This window comes from Drosophila sulfurigaster, chromosome 3 (genome assembly GCF_023558435.1).
Source record: "Drosophila sulfurigaster albostrigata strain 15112-1811.04 chromosome 3, ASM2355843v2, whole genome shotgun sequence".
NCBI classification, from domain to species: domain Eukaryota; kingdom Metazoa; phylum Arthropoda; class Insecta; order Diptera; family Drosophilidae; genus Drosophila; species Drosophila sulfurigaster.
The window spans coordinates 25,279,185-25,297,950 of NC_084883.1; the positions used below are offsets into that span (position 1 = coordinate 25,279,185).

Here is an 18,766-nt window from a genome sequence, read left to right on the forward strand (position 1 = left end):
GAAATGAATAGGAACATTTCTGTGCATTTGAACAATCTGAGAATAGATTCAATATATAATATTTACATACATACGTTTAAATTTGAGAATTATTCTTATATATTGATATTTGAGTATAATTCATTTCAAAGGATATTATTAAATATAAGTAATCATAGTATTTATCTTATTGCTTCTTGTAAAGGAAACATATAGTTTTGATAACAAATTGATTATAAGAATATTTGAATTAATTTATATTGTTTATTTTATTTTTTCCGACATATTTAAATAAATTTGTATTTTATTTGCATTATTTAGATTTTTACCTATATTTTTTGGTTTTTTATACATTTCTGTTTTTGAATGAAAAATAGTGTATACTAAGTTTAGCAAACCATTATTATTTTTTGAAATCTTACAATATAATTGTAATTCTTTTTTAGCAAAGATATTGTATATCATATATATATATAAATTTCTAGATATAATTTATCAGGTTGTCAACCTTTTATTTATCTTTAAAATGATATTTTACAAATTTATGATTAATAAAACATTTCTCTTTTAAATATTATTTATATTTCCCAAAATAATTAAGAAATTTAGGCATAATTTTTCAAATATTTCCCCTGGAGCAAATATTATTAATATTATTAATTTAATATTATTAATATTATTTATAATTCTCAAAAGAATTTATAAATTTAGGTTTAATTTTCAAAACATTTCCCCCGAAGCAGAAGCTTGCTTTTTGTTCAGTATCAACACACGATTATCGCATTCAAAGACACATACTAACACGCATCATAAATACATATACTAAACATATATATCTACTATATATAAATGTACTTCCTACGCATACATATACGTATATCTATCTTTCAAACTGTCTGTGCCATGCGTGTGTATTCCCATGCATCCCACAAATGATACTTCTACTACTACAACTACTACCATGAATGAATATATTATGAAATGAACAAATCGAAAACAAACACACACATAACAGATGCAGCTAGCGCGCATACAGAAGGAGCGGGATCAGTTCTCCGATGAACTGGAGACGCTCAAGGAGCGCTCGGAGTCATCGCAGACGCTGCTGATGAAGGCCGCTCGCGATCGGGAGGCGATGCAAACCGATTTGGAAGTGTTGAAGGAGCGCTACGAGAAATCGCATGCCATACAACAGAAATTGCAGGTAATTTGATGACCCATCAACAAAAGCAACCAAAACGATTGACTCACAAAATACTCATGAGAGAGGTACTACATGCACTCACATAAATGCTTCCCAATTGGCTCGATATATACTATACTCTATGCTATATACATACTATATCTATCAAAATACTAAAAAAAAAACTGCATACTCTAAACTAACTAACATAAACTATAATCGCATGACAACTGAAACTGAACCAGTGAATTGGCTGTTTGTAAATTATTGTAGCTTCGTTAAAAAAAAAATAAAAAAACACTCACGCTTTTGACCATCAGGTCACATCGACTGCTCTATACCCTGTACTCACATTCCACTCACTACTTTCTCTCTGTGTGTGTTTGCAGATGGAGCGTGACGATGCCGTCACCGAGGTGGAGATACTCAAGGAGAAGCTGGACAAGGCACTGTATGCCAGCCAGAAACTGATCGACGAGAAGGACACCTCGAACAAGGAGTTCGAGAAGATGCTTGAGAAATACGATCGTGCTCAAAACGAAATCTATCGCCTGCAGTCGCGTTGCGACACCGCCGAAGCGGATCGTGCCCGTCTCGAGGTGGAGGCCGAACGCTCCGGTTTGGCGGCATCGAAGGCACGCGAGGATCTGCGCAAGCTGCAGGACGAGAGCACACGGCTGCAGGAGGCCTGCGATCGTGCGGCACTGCAGCTGAGTCGCGCCAAGGAGTGCGAGGATAATGCACGCAGCGAACTCGAACACAATCGCGATCGCTTCGACAAACTGCAGACGGACATCCGACGCTCGCAGGGCGAAAAGGAGCACTTCCAGTCCGAGCTGGAGCGTGTCACCTACGAGCTGGAACGCGCACATGCTGCGCAGACCAAGGCGGGCGCCAGTGTCGAAGCGGCCAAGGAGGAGGCCGCTCACTATGCTGTGGAGTTGGAGAAGATGCGTGAACGCTACGAGAAGAATCAGGTTGAGCTGCGCAAGCTGCAGGACACCGATACGTTTGGCCGCGAGACGCGACGCCTCAAGGAGGAGAACGAGCGGCTGCGCGAGAAGCTGGACAAGACGCTGATGGAGCTGGAGACGATACGCGGCAAGTCGCAGTACGAGTCGGAGTCGTTTGAGAAGTACAAGGACAAGTACGAGAAGATCGAGAACGAGATCCAGAACATGGAGTCGAAGCTGCACGAGACGAGCCTGCAGCTGGAGCTGTCCAAGGGCGAGGTGGCCAAATTGCTGGCGAATCAGGACAAGCAGCGCAGCGAACTGGAGCGTGCGCACATTGAGCGGGAGAAGGCGCGCGACAAGCACGAGAAACTGCTGAAGGAGGTCGATCGTTTGCGCCTGCAACAGTCCTCGGTGAGCCCCGGCGAGCCGGTGCGTTCGTCCGCCTCGATGTCGATCTCGGCGGGCGAGCGACAGGAGATCGATCGGCTGCGTGATCGCCTCGAGAAGGCGCTGCAGTCGCGCGATGCTACCGAACTGGAGGCCGGTCGCTTGGCCAAGGAACTGGAGAAGGCACAAATGCATTTGGCCAAACAGCAGGAGAACACCGAGTCCACGCGCATCGAATTCGAGCGCATGGGCGCTGAACTGGGACGTCTCCACGATCGCCTCGAGAAATCCGAATCGGAGAAGGAGACGTTGCGTCAGACAAGTCGCAATGCTGGTGCTGCTGGTGGTGCTGGTGCCAATCCGCAGCTGGAGAAGCACGTGCAGAAGCTGGAGAGCGACATCAAGCAGCTGGCCATGGAGCGAGAGCAGCTGGTGCTGCAGCTGGAGAAGAGCCAGGAGATACTGATGAACTTCCAGAAGGAGCTGCAGAATGCCGAAACGGAATTGCAAAAGACACGCGAGGAGAATCGCAAGCTGCGCAACGGACATCCCGTGGCGCCAGCGGCTCCCGCCGAGATTCAGGCCATGCAGAAGGAGATCCAGGTGCTGCAACAGAAGCTGCAAGAGTCCGAGCGAGCCTTGGCCGCCGCTGGACCATCACAGCAGCAGCAGGGAGCGGCCGCAGCAGCGGGCGCAAGTCGCGAGGAGATCGAACAGTGGCGCAAGGTCATCGAGCAGGAGAAGAACCGCGCCGACATGGCTGACAAGGCGGCCCAGGAGATGCACAAGCGCATACAGGTGAGTTCGAAGAAGTAATCTAAAGATCTATATCTACAACATCACTCTTCACTCCTCCTCAGCTGATGGACCAACACATCAAGGATCAGCACGCCCAGATGCAGAAGATGCAGCAGCAGATGTCGCAGATGACACAGCAACAACAGCAACAGGCGGCAGCGCAGCAGCAACAAAATGCCGCAGCTGCAGCCAGCGGCGTCGATGCCAAGGAGCTTGAGAAGGTCAAAGGTGAACTGCAAGCTGCGTGCACGGAGCGCGATCGCTTCCAGCAGCAGCTGGAGCTGCTCGTGCAAGAGCTGGAAAAGAGTCAGGTAAGCCAACAAACCTACAACCGAATATAAGAGTCCTACTATTAAGCATATAATTCCTAAATCAGTAAAAAGTATATCGGAAGCTACTACAACAATTTAAAGTCAATAAGAAAATATCTCAATAAAATATAATAAACGATTATAAGAAATTAGTAGCTAGCACTCCCTTCTATTAGTTATTATATTATTTTGTATAATAATTAACATGTAAATAAATAATAAATAGATTATAAGAAAGCCATGATAGCAATGCTAGTTACAAGAAATAATTTAAAAAAGTGTTTTGTTCTTAGCTTAAATTAAAATTTCAATCAGGTGTTTTAGTAAGGTTCAAACAATTAAATTTTCAATTTCATTTAAATCTTTAAAATATACCGAATCAATATTCATAGAAAATACTAAAATATCAAGAAAGTCAATTAAAGTTAAAACAATTAAATTTTCAATTACATTTAAACCTCTAAAATAGTGAATTCATATTCATAGAAAATACTAAAAATATACCATATTCTGTATTCGGTATAAATATACCATAATCTATATTTGGTATAAATATACCATAATATATAAATGCTATAAATATCCCATATTCTATATTTGGTATAAATATTAATGTACTATTAAAAGTTCACATTCATCATAGTTGAATAACACTTTCTCACCCACTTTACAGATGTCCAATCAGGAGCAGGCCAAGCAACTGCAGACGGCGCAGCAGCAGGTGCAACAACTGCAACAGCAGGTTCAAACGTTGCAACAGCAAATGCAGCAGCTGCAACAAGCGGGCAGTGCGGGAGCGGCGGCCACAGATGTACAACGCCAGCAGCTGGAGCAGCAGCAAAAGCAGCTGGAAGAGGTGCGCAGGCAGATCGACAACCAGGCCAAGGCCACCGAAGGCGAGCGCAAGATCATCGACGAGCAGCGCAAACAGATCGAGGCCAAGCGCAAGGACATCGAGGACAAGGAGAAGAAAATGGCCGAATTCGATGTGCAGCTGCGCAAGCGAAAGGAACAAATGGATCAACTGGAGAAGTCACTCCAAACCCAAGGAGGAGGCGCCGCGGCTGCTGGCGAGCTCAACAAGAAGCTCATGGACACGCAACGGCAACTCGAAGCGTAAGTTTTAGACGATACACAGAATTTAGCTGAACCAAAACTAATTTGCAATCCATTTGCAGTTGCGTCAAGGAGCTGCAGAACACAAAAGAGGAGCACAAGAAGGCGGCAACAGAGACAGAGCGACTGCTGCAGTTGGTACAAATGTCGCAAGAGGAGCAGAACGCCAAGGAGAAGACCATCATGGATTTGCAACAGTGAGTAGACTTCATAGAGAAAAGATACAACTCATAATAAATGCTATCATTAAGAAATTCAAAAATAAATAATAAATGCAATTACTAAGAAATTCAATAATTTAGATTAGCTTAGAATAGAAATGCAATCATTAAGAAATTCTATAATTTGAAATAGAAGAAATTGAATGAAAAGAAAATAAACTTTTTCCACTTCTAACTTTTCATAATTCGTAAACAATATAATTAACAAACTAAATAATTTATAATTGGAAGAGTTGAAAGAAAATAATGCTAAAAAGAACAGATTAGAATAGAAAAAGTTTGAGACATTAAGAAATTCAATAATTTAGATTAGCCTAGAATAGAAATGCAATCATTAAGAAATTTCATCATTTAGAATAAACAAAATGGAATACAAAGAAAAGAAACGATTTCGGCTTCTAACTTATCAAAATTCGTAAACATTCGTATTAAGAAACTAAATAATTTATAATAGGAAAACTTTAAAGAAAATAATGCTAAAAAGAACAGATTAGAATAGAAAAAGTTTAATAAAAAGATTTCAAATTTTTCACAACTATTATACGCAATTTAGAAACTCAATCATTTAGAATAGCGAAAACCTGAAAGAAAAGAAATTATTTGCACTTCTAAGTTTTACATCTCTTAATTAAGAAACTAAATAATTTAGAAAAGGATATAATGAAAACATGTGAAATAAGGCAAACAACTTTCCTCAAAACATACAAAATTGAATAACAAAGAATATTCAAAATATAGAATGGGAAAAATTAAAAGAAAAAATTTCTACGAAGAAAAAGATTTCCTCTCATATTATATACAATATTTAAAATTCTTTATTACTATTATCATTGCAGAGCCTTAAAGATCGCTCAAGCCAAAGTCAAACAAGCACAAACACAGCAACAGCAAGCGGACGTAAGTTTAAAATATTCATTGAAATTTAACTATTGTGAAACTCATTTCAATATATCATTCAACATTTCAGGCTGGTCCCGCTGGCTTCTTGAAGAGCTTCTTCTAAAGAGAAACAGCAACAGAACCCACAATATTAACAAAAGAAGAAGAAGACGAAGAATGAATATTTACAAAGCAAATAGAGCAAGAAGAAAAAAACGATAAAAAGAAAATGAGAAAAAAAAAACAAAAACAAGAATAACAACAGCACTGTCTACTATTTTGTATACTACCGATACCGATACCGATAACGATACCGACTATGCAGTATTTCTTCAACTACTATGTACCACACACACACACACACATATTCTATATACACAAAGAAACACACACACAGACACATTTGTAAATGACATATGTAAATGCAAGCAAATTATTTGATATTTATTGTATTGTAATTAGGTTGCCGCTATACTCAAATTATGGATGCATTTATGTAAATGTCAGTCAGAACGTAACGCGTCACGTAACGACGTTACGTAATTATAGTAACTCTCTCGAACTTACAACTTAACTCTATGTATACCCTTAAATGCCACACTCTTACGTATACTCTATCTCTAAAAACGCTCTCGCTATCTTTCTCTTTCTCATACACACACCACGCTACAGCAGACACGTCATCTCTATATAGTATATAAATATACTATTTGTCTCGCTTTACACTCCACACACTCGATTTCCCTCCCTATTTCTTCTCTGGCTGTCTCGCTGTCTAGTTAACTGTTGACATGATCATTTTTGTACATTTTCGATCGATGCGCTGAAAAGTCGGCAAACGAAATTGCAGTTCACACGATCTGCGTTCTCACGATCGTGAGACATTTTCGTGACATACAATAGTTTCACTCTCGGCACAGCTCTGCAAAAACGAAAAACGAAAAATTGCACGTTTGATAAGGAAAATCCCATCATTAGTTTTGCATACGGCGCGAATGTGATTCACAATAACCAAAATAAATAAAAGTAAAAACCAAAACGAAAACCAAATGAAAACATCAAAGAGAAAACTAATGCAAAATGAATAATAAATTATTTAATATACATAAATTATACTACATATAAATTGTTAGGCGCTGACGACGTATACATAATTATTAAAGTACATATTTGTAGTTATCGATATGCTAGTCTCTGTTATAGTTAGTTAAATCTGAACAATTGATGATGAAGATGAAGAACGAAATCATATGCATACATCCCACATACATACATACATACATAATTACATGCATACACTGTACATACAGCATAGACGCATTTATCGCAATCGAACAATATGAATACAAATATACAAACATAAAACAAATAATAAAATTAATAATAATAAAAAGTAGAGCAATAATTTATACTAAATATAACCCACAATACGATACGATATCTATATATATACGATTATCTGTATATTGTAGCTACTTGTATGAGCATTACGAGTATAATATTCTATTGCGTAGCCTTTAGCCGTGTACCAAAGAACAAGGAAGAAACACAACAACCGACAAAAGAAAAAAAGAAAAGATTAAGAACAACAAAGAAAATAACAAATAATATATACAAAAAATATGCCTATAAATTCGAATTATTCAAATAAAAATAAACTATTGAAATTGGAAATCTATTTTAATTAGTTAAATATACATACATACATCTATCAGACTACAAACACATGAATATCCCTAGAGAAAAGTAACTAGATCAATTTCAACTCTGGTCTCACCGCATTCTACTCTCCAAACTCTAAACTCTCCACTCTCTTGCTGTGAATGAGCTTTGAAGCGACTCTCTCACGGTCGATAACTCTCAAAAGGTGTTATTGTTACACTCATATATAGTATTATATACATATATATCCGAGAATAATATTTAAATTTCTTATTGTTTATTATCTTTATTGAAATCTATACATTTTTATCACTGCCAGCGAAGTTTGGAATTATGCGTAGAAAAATTGTGTTTCTGCTGGAATTCAAACAAGATATAAAAATATTGGTATTTAATATCGTTTAATTATGTTTGTTGTTACGCATTTAATTGTATAGAAGTTAGAAGTTAGTTAGTTGAATATTAGGGGAATACCCCAATTAATTATTTGTTTCAAGTCGTAGAACACAATCCCATGGACACTCAGCAGAACAACAACAAACACAATCATATCATCTAACAGAATATCACAGAACAAATTGAAATCAGATTATGACTCAAATAAATCGATGGATAAATAAAAACCAAGTTCGTTTTGTGTGTGTGCGTAGAGAAAGCAGTCTCTGTTCGAATTTCGAACTCCCACATATAGCACACTCGATCATTGACAACAAATTGAAATCGATGAATTATCGATAAGTATATTTAAATGACCAAGTAAACCCAATTTATCGCTGCAATATTAGTTTCGAGAACAACACTTCATAAGCATTAATATTAGCCCAAAATAGATATCGATCAAGAAAATTATCGATATCGATATCGTTACCGTTATCCTAACCGTTAGGCAATTAGGCAAAGCATAGAGCATATAAAGCATACCCTGTTATTCACACATCGTGTCTCAAGTCAGTCAAGTAAGATACAAGTACGTTACGTTACTTAAATTATACTTACGTATATCGTTAGATATGAGCAACGTAATCGATTCGATTCGATTCGATTCGATTCGATTCACGTTCGCTTTGTGTACATAACTAAGGGCCCCCATAAAGTTCCTAAACTAGGAACGACGGGTAAACGCATTAACACGAGTTGCAAGTCAAGTAATAAACCTTATTAACGGTAAACATTGCCCCCAAGTTGAGAGTGCACCCGCCCACTCTCAATCGGCAAGTGTGTACATACTACAAATATACGATAAATATATGTATATATACATATATATGTATCTAGTATCTAAGGCCGATTCCAGGGCCATTTAACTAAAGTATAAGCATAACAGCAGCTGTATTATATATGACAACACGTAACACTACAACTACTACTACTTATATATATACATATATATAATCCATACCATTATCATTCCAAGACGACGACGATTGATCGTTTGATCAATTGAGAAGTACAGTTTAATCAAGCAATTTAAGACAAATCAACTGAACACTCAACCAACAAACAAACACAACAATTGACAATATCAGATATGACAGACACTCCCACACACACTTACATACTGACAGTGACACCGATACACACACACACACACACACACACACATACAAACACTTACTACGATAACTCGAAAATTTAACAATAAGATCTGTTGGAAGCCAACATATCGGGGCTTAGAGCAAATGATTATATAGGTAAAAACAAACAAGGAATAAAGAAAAAAAGAGAATATAGCATAGCACCAAAATTCGATTACTCGATTATTCGATTATTGTATTTATTCTGATTTTACTCACTCTCGAGTATTAAATAGAAATGAAACACTTGCCTTTCGACTACGATATGAAAAACTCAACTTATTATTAGCCTAGATAGTTTCAAGAACAACAAACAACAAAAACAACTGATGAGAACTAACGGTACATTGTCTATAAACACATATACATATGCAGATGCATAGACTTAACTTAAACGATAAATTAAAATATAATAATGAGAATGAAAGAGAACACTTTAATCATATTATCCCCGCCGTCGTGTACCCAAATTACAAATTACAAAAACAAAACAAAAAACTAAAACTAAATAAAGATTACTGATCCTTTTGATGAAAAGGATCGGAAAGGTAAAACTCGTACAATTAACAACAAAAGATAATGAAAGAAAAGCTTCAACTTTTTCTATACAACAAAAACCAAAACTAGAAATTCTATTATGTAATTTAGCAAATTGTAAACTCAATAATTAACTACACACACACACACACACACACTCAACACACAGTAACAAATTGTTTGGGCATTAAATGTAGCTTTAAAGTAAGGCCAATTATGAATTTATTAAGTGCGAGAGAATGCATGTAACACACACACACACACATAGACACAAACAAACAAAAAATAATTTGAATTTATTTTGTTTGATGATGTCGAGAGATCGGCAACTGCGATAGAAGAAACCTTAATAATCAGATCATGTGTACTTTTGTGTACATATGTAGACTACTAAGTAAATATACATACAAACATATATACACTCACACACACACACACATAGATATGTACAAGAATATTTAAAAATTATTATAGAAAGCGCAAAATATTTACTTAAAAACAAATACATACGAGCAAAGTAACTCAATGTCATCAGATACCGTAGCTGACTACCGTAGGCCGAGAAGTACCACATACGATCATCACATACGATAAAGCCATAACAAAAACAACAAGAACAACAACAACAACAAACTGAACAGCAGCAGTAAATTTCAGATTAGCGAGCAAATGGAAAAGATAACTAGGAAAAGAAAACAAATGAAAGAGACAACATACAATTCGTGTAAACATTTTTTTAACAAGTTTGGTGATCTACGATATTGATTATTGATAAATAAATAATAAATAAATACTTATATATATATTATATATATATAGATAAGCCATTATATATATACACATACATATACATACATATACATATACATATATATATACATATATATATATATTATACATATATGAACTAAATAAGTTTACAAGGTATATGCATTAAACAAAACAAAACAAAACAAACAACAAAAGCAACAAGAACGCAACTGCAGCAACTAAAAAAACCAAAAACAAAATACAAATAATAAAAACAAATAACAACAAACAAAAAAAAACAACAAAACAAAATATAAATAAATTTATTATATACATACATAGAAGAATATTAAAATCGAGATGAAAAATGGTATGAAAATGGAAACGATTATTTGAAACATGTTCATTATATATAAATGTCATTACAAATGTTCTTCAAAACTGCCTACCAATAAAGTATATTTCAAATAATATGAAATTCATTGTGATTTAATTTTCGCGTCATATAGTATTATTATGAATTATTTATTTTTAAAAAGCATACTTTGAATAAATACCTGCTTTGTTTGACAGCTATCCAAAATACACATATTAATGCCGAACAGTATATACCAACGTGCACAAACACCACTAATTTCTAGCTGGCAACACTATATTTAGTATTTTTTCAAAGCGCCAAACACCCGACGCGTTCTTGTTAAACACAATAATTTTTTTTTGCTTAAAAAAAGGAGACCTCATTTAAAAAATTTTATGCACAACGCGAGAGTCCATCTTTCACTGATTTAATTTCCGTTTAAAAATAGCTTTTGATAAATTCCTTATTTCTAAATCGCGTGCCAATAGTTACGATGCGAATAGATTTTGAACAGAAGCCTGGTAAGTGACAACCGTTTGAAATTACCGAAAAACCACATTTGGTTATGTTTAGGAATTATATATCACTGCACCACAACTGTATTGTAATGAATTACAATAACATTATTTAAAAATATAATTATAAAACAAACAAAAATCACTTTTAAGCGCACTTTGAATATTAAGCCAACGTTTTTTTTCACAAGTTCGCGTACACAATCGCAGCTAACTTCACGCTGTACAAAAACGCGTTAATGTCGTTTAACAGTAAGGCGTTAACATGGGCACTGCTAGCTCATATTGCGTTAACATAAACTGCTTGTGCATTTACATACCAAAAGCAGTTCAAGCAGTGTATGCTGTTAAGTGCCTAAAAAGCAGTGCAAGTAAAATATACATTTTAACGGCCGTTTGAAGTGGAGTCTTGAGAATTGGATAAAAACTTAAGTAAATATGCCCTACACACTCTTACACATATTACAATTTTAATGGAAATGCAATCAACTTAACTCAAATGAAATCAGTCTTCTTGGTAGGCTCCACGCCCCATAATAAAACACATTCATTATGCGGCATTATTTATTTTATGCTCATGTAAACTGAATATGGAATTCTGACTTCTCGCGTTCCCATTTAATGGACCCACAAAATGGGCAGATGTTGGGAAAGGGGGAAGGGAAGCAGCAGCCAACGCAATTGGAATCGCAGTGCCAGCTGCCCTATAAAATATTAAAAGTCAGTCCTCCCCCTTACAACAAACACACACACACACACACACACAGACAAAGTCGTGCACCTACACAGTATGATGTAATCTTAAGTATATGAATGTGTGTGTACATATGTATTTGTTAACGAGCATTTGCTGGGGTCACATGAACCATGTACCGTTAGGCACATATGTACCTGCTTACAAAGCAACTCACATACACACACACACACATACATTGAATGCTTTATATACAGTTAGTTATTACTGCCCAGCTACAATTGGATTACCGCCAAGCTCTGCACAAGCTTCCGCAGCAACAGCAAAAAGCTTTTTGGGTTTCAAGCAACAACCCCCAAACAGTTGTGTCAGTTGGCGCATGTGCTGCAGCCGCGCTGTCGCCGTTGGCGTCGACGTCGACGTCGCTGCCTTGCTAGTGCTGACTTTTATCGATTGACCCAATTTCTCGTCGCACACACACACGCACTTGTATAACGCTTGTATTCGTATGGCTATCTCACTCGCCGCCTGTCTCTCTCTCCCTCTCGCTCGTTCTCGCATTGCGTCCCTCTAGAATGGCGCCCACTCGAAGCTGGCAAATTCCAATGGCTTCGTCCTTTCAACGTCCTTTCCACAGCAATGGAAGCTTTTTCGCAATTTAATGGCTAAATTCTTGGGGGCAAAGGCAAAGCCTTGAAGCGTGTGTCCTCTTTATGCTTTTTTTGCCTCTCTTCATATTACGCCATTTTTTGTTGGGGGTGTGGCGCCCCAGTTTTGCACCCTTCTCCATGTACTACTACATACTACATACATATAGAGGCATATAAACATATTTTTTGGGGTAGCTTCCTTGTTATGCATGCTGCATGCGGATTATTACCAGTTTCCACTTGCCGTCGTTATAAATATGCTCATTATGTCATCAGCCAGGGGGCTGCAACAAGGCATGTTGCAACCATCCATGCGGGGCGTGGGGAGGGGGTTAGGATGTATGGCATAATGAGCCAAAGATTGCCATTTTGGAAACCTAATCTAGAGGCAAAATTACGCTAAGCGATTGCTTGCAGGCTTTCAAGTTGTTCAACTCAGTTTTCGCTTTAATTCTAAAACATTTTACAATTCCATATTTTTAACGAACAATGTAAAGTCGTGTAAGCCTAGCAGTTAAAATCAGCTTATTTTCCATTGATATCGAAATACGAATTATTAAAGGCTCTGTCACATAAATAATTAAAGCTTAATTGAAGAACAATTTGTGTCAAGCAATGTCAGCTTAAAAGCTTAGTGCTCAAAAATCGATTTATCGATAAAACTATTTTCGACATTCCATTTTCCATTCGCGTCTGTTTTCTATTTGTTTAATCTTGCTCAGTTTGTTGTTTTCTTTTTTGGGTATAAACAAATGTTTATGCGACCATCTGACCCAAAAACATATTTGCTCTCAAAGAGGGCAAGAAAAGTCCAACAACACTAATAATAAGTTTTTCATTTTTTAAGTAATGAGCTGAAGCAACATACAGCAACAACGATAGTGCGATATGCTGTTCAAGCATAAAGTAGATAAATACATACATACGTACATATATGTACATATATGTGTGTGTGTATGTAATACTTGTGTATGCGTATGTAAGTACTTGTATATGACACGTGTAATTGACCTACTTTCCCTGCAGCTAAAGCAAATGTTTGTTTGTGTGAACAGCCAAGAGGGAGAGGAAGATAAATAGAAAGACGCACACACGCACACATACATACATATATAGGTATGCAGTCATGTGTGCGTATGTGGGTAATTGCTAGAGCGAGAGGGGGAGCACACAATAGAGTCATCACACATTCACAGACATTCACAGACTGTTCGATGTACAATGAGCAGCTTGTAGAACAGCATTGATCAATGTTCTCTGGCTATTGACATGTTAATAGCTGCAATTTGCTTTCATTCGCCGATCAAAATTTATGCTGCCACAAACAGATATTCAAATCTGTATGTGTGTATGTGTGTATGTATACGTAAAGTGTAATAGAAAAGAAAACAGAAAAAAAACAACAACAACAGCAAAGTATAGCAAGAGCTTTTACAGCTGCAAAGCTCTCTCACCAGCTTTATATACATTGCATACACGCACACACACACACATATAAAGATTTTGAAAATACATAAAGTTGTAGTTGTAGCTTTGACTGTAGTTGTGGTTGTGGCCAGCGACAAATAGTTTTGTAGCCGACGACCTATTTATCGTGTGGCCAGCTGCAGAGCGTTTGTCTGCTGCGTGTATCCATTAGATACATGAAAAAACAGACATTTCCACACACACACACATACAAACATGCATAGATACAGATAAGTATAGGTCTATATAATATATATGCACGCCCCTTTGTTGGAGAGTAGAGCATGGAAATGCAATGGGAAATTCGAAAGAAAAACAAATCAAAATTGGTTATTAACAAACGATACGAAATGGAACGATTTTTGCGCTCTTATCACATGCAGATACATATGAATGTGTGTGTGTGTGTGTGTGTATCTGCAAGATAGTTTTGTTTGTTCATTGTCGCGACAATGAGATAAAGTCAATTAGCAGAAAACAAGCGACTCAAGTGCAAAACGCTGGCAACAGCTAAAAGCGCCAAGCGCGTAATTAATTAGCCTGAGAGTCAGCAGACACACACACAGACACACACACACATACAGATAGAGAGCCGCCCACATGAGGGCGTGGGCAATTGTCACGTCTTTTGCACCATCATCATTATCAGCAAGCTGCAACAACAGATGGCGGCACTGTGCTGCGTTCGTTCTGGCTGATTTAATTGCCAGGCGACAGTTGTTGTATTTTTGTAGCTACGCGTAGTTTCGCTCAAACGAAAAGCTGACGGCAACTTTTCCATATTGCAAATTTTTTAATTAAGTTTACATAGTGCCAACAAAGTGACTGTGTAGCTGTATCTGTATATGTATCTGTAGTTGTAGTTGTATCTGTATCTGTAAGATACAAGTGCTCGCTTCGTCGCCAAGTCAGCTAACTAATCGATCCAATTGTTAAAACTTGGCTATTTTCTGCTGCTGATGTAATCAGTATTCCACTCTCTCTCTCTCTCTCTCTCTCTCTCTCTCTCTTGGGCTCTCTCTTTCTCGCTGTCGCCTGCCAAATTGTCTGGCTACTTGTGTACTTTATGGCAACAACAACAATAACAACAACGACAACTCGTAAAGCCATAAATATATGTACACATGTAATATTCTAGTAGATAGACGAGCACGCTCGCGCTGTCTTCTGTGTTGACTTTGGCCAAAAAGAAAATGTGAACAGCCAAAGCATTTCGTTGTCTTCGCTCTACGTGACCCAAACCCTCCATCACTCGTCACCCTCCGCCACTTGGCCAAGTGTCACCGCGTATCTCGCTAGATTTATTTCACTACGTGATTGCGGCCAGACCACCTGAAACGATGCCCAGATACTCTACCCAAGAGGCAGTAAACAAGAGAAAGCTTTCAACTTAACCAGCTGTGAGCTTTCAACCCCTAGCAAAGCTGTAAACAGCTCTCTTATTCAATTAACAAATATTATACTTTGTATGTTCAATAAAAAATTAATCAAAACAAAGGATGTAAACCAAATAAACTTCTCTAAAACTCTCAACTTTAACAGCTTTGAGCTTTCAATCCATAGAAAAGCCCTAAAACAGCTTTATTATTCAATTAACAAATAAAAGCTTCAGTAATTTCATTCAATAATCAATTAAAAAAGATTATAAACTGTAAACGAAATAAACTTATCTAAAACATTCACTTTTAACAGCTTTGAGCTTTCACCCCATAATATAGCTTTCAATAATACACTTTGAAAGTTCAATACTATCAACTTTCAATCGATTTGAAAATACATTAAATCTACATATTTTTAAGAGCTATAAACAAGGCAAAGCTATGAAAAGCTCTTAAATTAATCAGCTTTTAACCCAGCACAAAACTTTCAACAGCTTTTCGCTGCAATTAAAAAACAAACAACTTTCAATGTTCATAAATATCAATTGCAATTTTATTAAAACTACAATTGCATGGCAGAATGTCTAAGGTAACTCAAATATTCTAAATACTAAGCTGAGATAAAAGAGTTATTTAAAAAATTAACCAATCAAAGAAATCGGAAAATAATTATTAACTTAAATAGATAGATAAAAATAGGCTAGTGATAAATAGGACTGAGAAGAAGGAATAGAGTAGCTAAAATTACAATTTAAACAAAGTAAAATCGATAAAATATCTGATATACTGATGGCCGATCAGGGAACTTAAAGATTATTATATATATGTAGAATATATATATTAGTTAGTATGTCAGCATGTCTTTAAGAGATGCTTGCTTATGAGCTAAGGCTATGGCTAGTGCTTATAGTGTATTCAATCTGATCTCTCCGGACTGGACATGGCATCGCCCCCATACGTCCCCTGCTTCGAGACATAGCTGCAAGGCGCCGCTACCGACTCCTCGCGTCTCCGCTTCTGATCCCGCTGACTACCGATGCGTTTGTTCCGCTTCATGTTGGTGAAACGGACATAAATCTTGCCACGTCGCTCGGTGCGATAGAAGCACAACTGCTCCTTGGGGAACAGCTGGAGAATCTCGCGTTCCAGCAGATGACTTCGCTGCAGCGTCAAATGCAATCGATTGTCCTCGTAGTAACTGCAGATGAGCTGTATGAGAAGCAATCGCTGCACTGCATCCAACTGCTCATTGTGTCCCAAACGCTCCAACAGAGCATGCGCCTTCACTGGCGACGCTTGCAATATGGCCAACACTGTGACGCCGCTCTCCACGCTGCACTCCATCTCCGGCAGCTCTGGCTTGATCAGATCCGACGTCACCAGCTCGGTGTGCACCAGTTCCGTGTGATCGCCGAGTGGGAGTGGCACATTGAAGGCGGATCCGTCAGGCTCCTCGTTGAGCGAGACAAATGGCTCCGAGGGTAGTTGCTTGCTTTGATCATCCAGCAGATCGGTCTTGGAATGCGACTCTGTCATCGTCATCGGCGCACTTATGTTGCACTGGCAGCCATTGCAGTGGGTCACAGTCTTGTTGCCACCTCCCCCGCCAATGCCGCAGCTGTTGTTGCTGCTGCTGCAGTGCGTCTCTGCATCCACAGGCGCATCCTGGAGCGGCATATTGATCCATCGACGCCATCGCTCGAGATGATGTTCGAAGCGTATTCTGGTGCCGTAGCGAAAGTTGCGCAGCAGCTCATTTAGATGATGTCGCTTCAGCATCTGCAGCTCCTGCACGTTGATGGCTTCCTCTGCAAAAGTTACATCAATTGTACATCAGTTAAAATACATCAGTTATTATACAAATACATCAATAAAATCAAAAGTGTAATCACATTAGGTTAAAAATGTTGTATAAAAACATTTTCATCGCATTTGGTGTTCAAATAAATAAGTTACATTAGTTGTACATCATTAAAGTTACATCAATGATAATACAGGTGAAATCAAAATTGGGTTTACATACATCAGCAAATGAATAAAGTACTCAATTGGATACAAATCAATTTGAAACTGAACTAAAACAGTTGAATTAAAGTTTAAATCAAGTTTCATTAGTTGTTCATCATTTAAAATACATCAAAGATAATAAAGATACAATATGCATAATTAAAAGTGAATTTACATCATTAAAAATAAAAACATTATTTAAAATACATAAATTTAAAAACATAAATACAAGAATTGAATCAAAATAAAAAAGATATATCGATTGAACATCATGCAAACATCGCTCATTCATTCATTCATTCGATCATACATCAAATTGTGTTTGTTTACCTTGCAAATGCGGCAACAGTTCGCTGACATTCCAAGATTTGAGCAGCTGAGAGAGCTCATCAAATTCGCCATTCTTCCCCATGTTCATCATATTGTCCCCCTGCATCATCTTTGTCTAGGTATATGTATGTGTGTGTGTGCTTGCGTGTGTGTGTGTGTGTGTGTACGTTTCATACGCTCGACAACCGGGCGTACATCCTTTCGTCACGAACGAAACAGCGGCACTGAATTTTGCAACAGGCGCGAAGCGCGTACATACCCTCCGCCTAGCCTCTACAATACCTGGTTGTTGTGCATGGCACACACACACAGACACACATACACGCATGCACACAATCAAAAAGCAAACTTGTGTGCGTGCGTGTTCGTCGTCGTCGTCGTTTGTTTGTTGTATACACTGCTGCTGTACATACACGTACATAGTACAGTCATGCCATCGTTTCATCGTTTCGTTATTTCGTTGTTTCGTCGTTTCGTTGTTGCTTTTACTGCTGTGGTCTTCGTTGTTCGCTGTTCGCGTTTTCGTCGTCATCGCATCGCATCGTCATCGTCGACGTCGTCGTCGTTGTAGTCTTCATCGCTTTCATGCCTCCGTCGTCGTCGTTGTATGTATGCATGTCAGTAGCGTAGTGAAGAGGGTTGCGTTGTTAGGTTTGCAATGAAAACCTGTTTGATGTAACTTATTACCAACTTACTTTAAACTCTAATAAACATTAGTGGAAGAAAATTTATTATTATTAAATTAAATTAATTAAGGATTAATGTAGGTTTTTTCTATATTTATTAAGTAACAAAATTACTTTCAATCAATACAAAATAATTTACAATTATGTCCATCAATTTTAGTATATGCTTAAGAAACATGCTTAATAAACATTAGTGGAAAAAAGATAACTAAATTAGTCAATAAAAATGCAATTTTAATGTGGGTTTTTATTTATATTTATTAAGTACATTAATTATTTCTAAGAAATACAAAATAATTTTTAAATACGTACATAGTTTTTAACATT

At 37.3% G+C, this 18,766-nt stretch overlaps 3 protein-coding genes across 29 annotated transcripts in view; 1 reads left to right on the forward strand and 2 right to left on the reverse strand.

Moving 5' to 3' along the window:
* LOC133844019 (histidine-rich glycoprotein-like) overlaps nt 1-563 on the reverse strand; it is a 154,779-nt gene extending 154,216 nt beyond the window's left edge. The window contains exon 1 of the mRNA XM_062277828.1: nt 560-563. The gene's annotated coding sequence lies outside the window, so the exon portion shown is untranslated. The remainder of the gene's footprint in view (nt 1-559) is intronic.
* The window catches only part of LOC133844014 (ELKS/Rab6-interacting/CAST family member 1), a 44,412-nt gene extending 37,005 nt beyond the window's left edge, over nt 1-7,407 (forward strand). For 20 of the 27 annotated variants that reach the window (XM_062277801.1, XM_062277798.1, XM_062277795.1 and 17 more), the window contains 7 exons: nt 995-1,183; nt 1,552-3,303; nt 3,366-3,614; nt 4,288-4,730; nt 4,793-4,927; nt 5,788-5,848; nt 5,919-7,407. In XM_062277801.1, the coding sequence (XP_062133785.1) occupies nt 995-1,183; nt 1,552-3,303; nt 3,366-3,614; nt 4,288-4,730; nt 4,793-4,927; nt 5,788-5,848; nt 5,919-5,954 (2,865 nt within the window). In that variant the 3' untranslated portion in view covers nt 5,955-7,407. The remainder of the gene's footprint in view (nt 1-994; nt 1,184-1,551; nt 3,304-3,365; nt 3,615-4,287; nt 4,731-4,792; nt 4,928-5,787; nt 5,849-5,918) is intronic. The other 7 variants (XM_062277806.1, XM_062277805.1, XM_062277809.1 and 4 more) reach the window with 1 other exon arrangement.
* Nucleotides 7,408-15,984: 8,577 nt separating this feature from the next.
* On the reverse strand, nt 15,985-17,983 carry LOC133843476 (uncharacterized). The gene is made up of 2 exons (XM_062277048.1): nt 17,754-17,983; nt 15,985-17,224 (listed from the first exon to the last, which is right to left on the reverse strand). The coding sequence occupies exons 1-2, from the start codon at nt 17,860-17,862 to the stop codon at nt 16,332-16,334; spliced, it is 1,002 nt and encodes a 333-aa protein (XP_062133032.1). The 5' UTR covers nt 17,863-17,983; the 3' UTR covers nt 15,985-16,331.
* Between the last annotated feature and the right edge of the window lie 783 nt (nt 17,984-18,766).

Coding starts and splice junctions, on each gene's coding strand:
- LOC133843476 (XM_062277048.1), bottom strand. CDS start 17,862: ATGATGCAGGGGGACAATATGATGAACATGGGGAAGAATGGCGAATTT. Junction 17,225..17,753: donor ACTGTTGCCGCATTTGCAAG/GTAAACAAACAC, acceptor TAACTTTTGCAG/AGGAAGCCATCAACGTGCAG.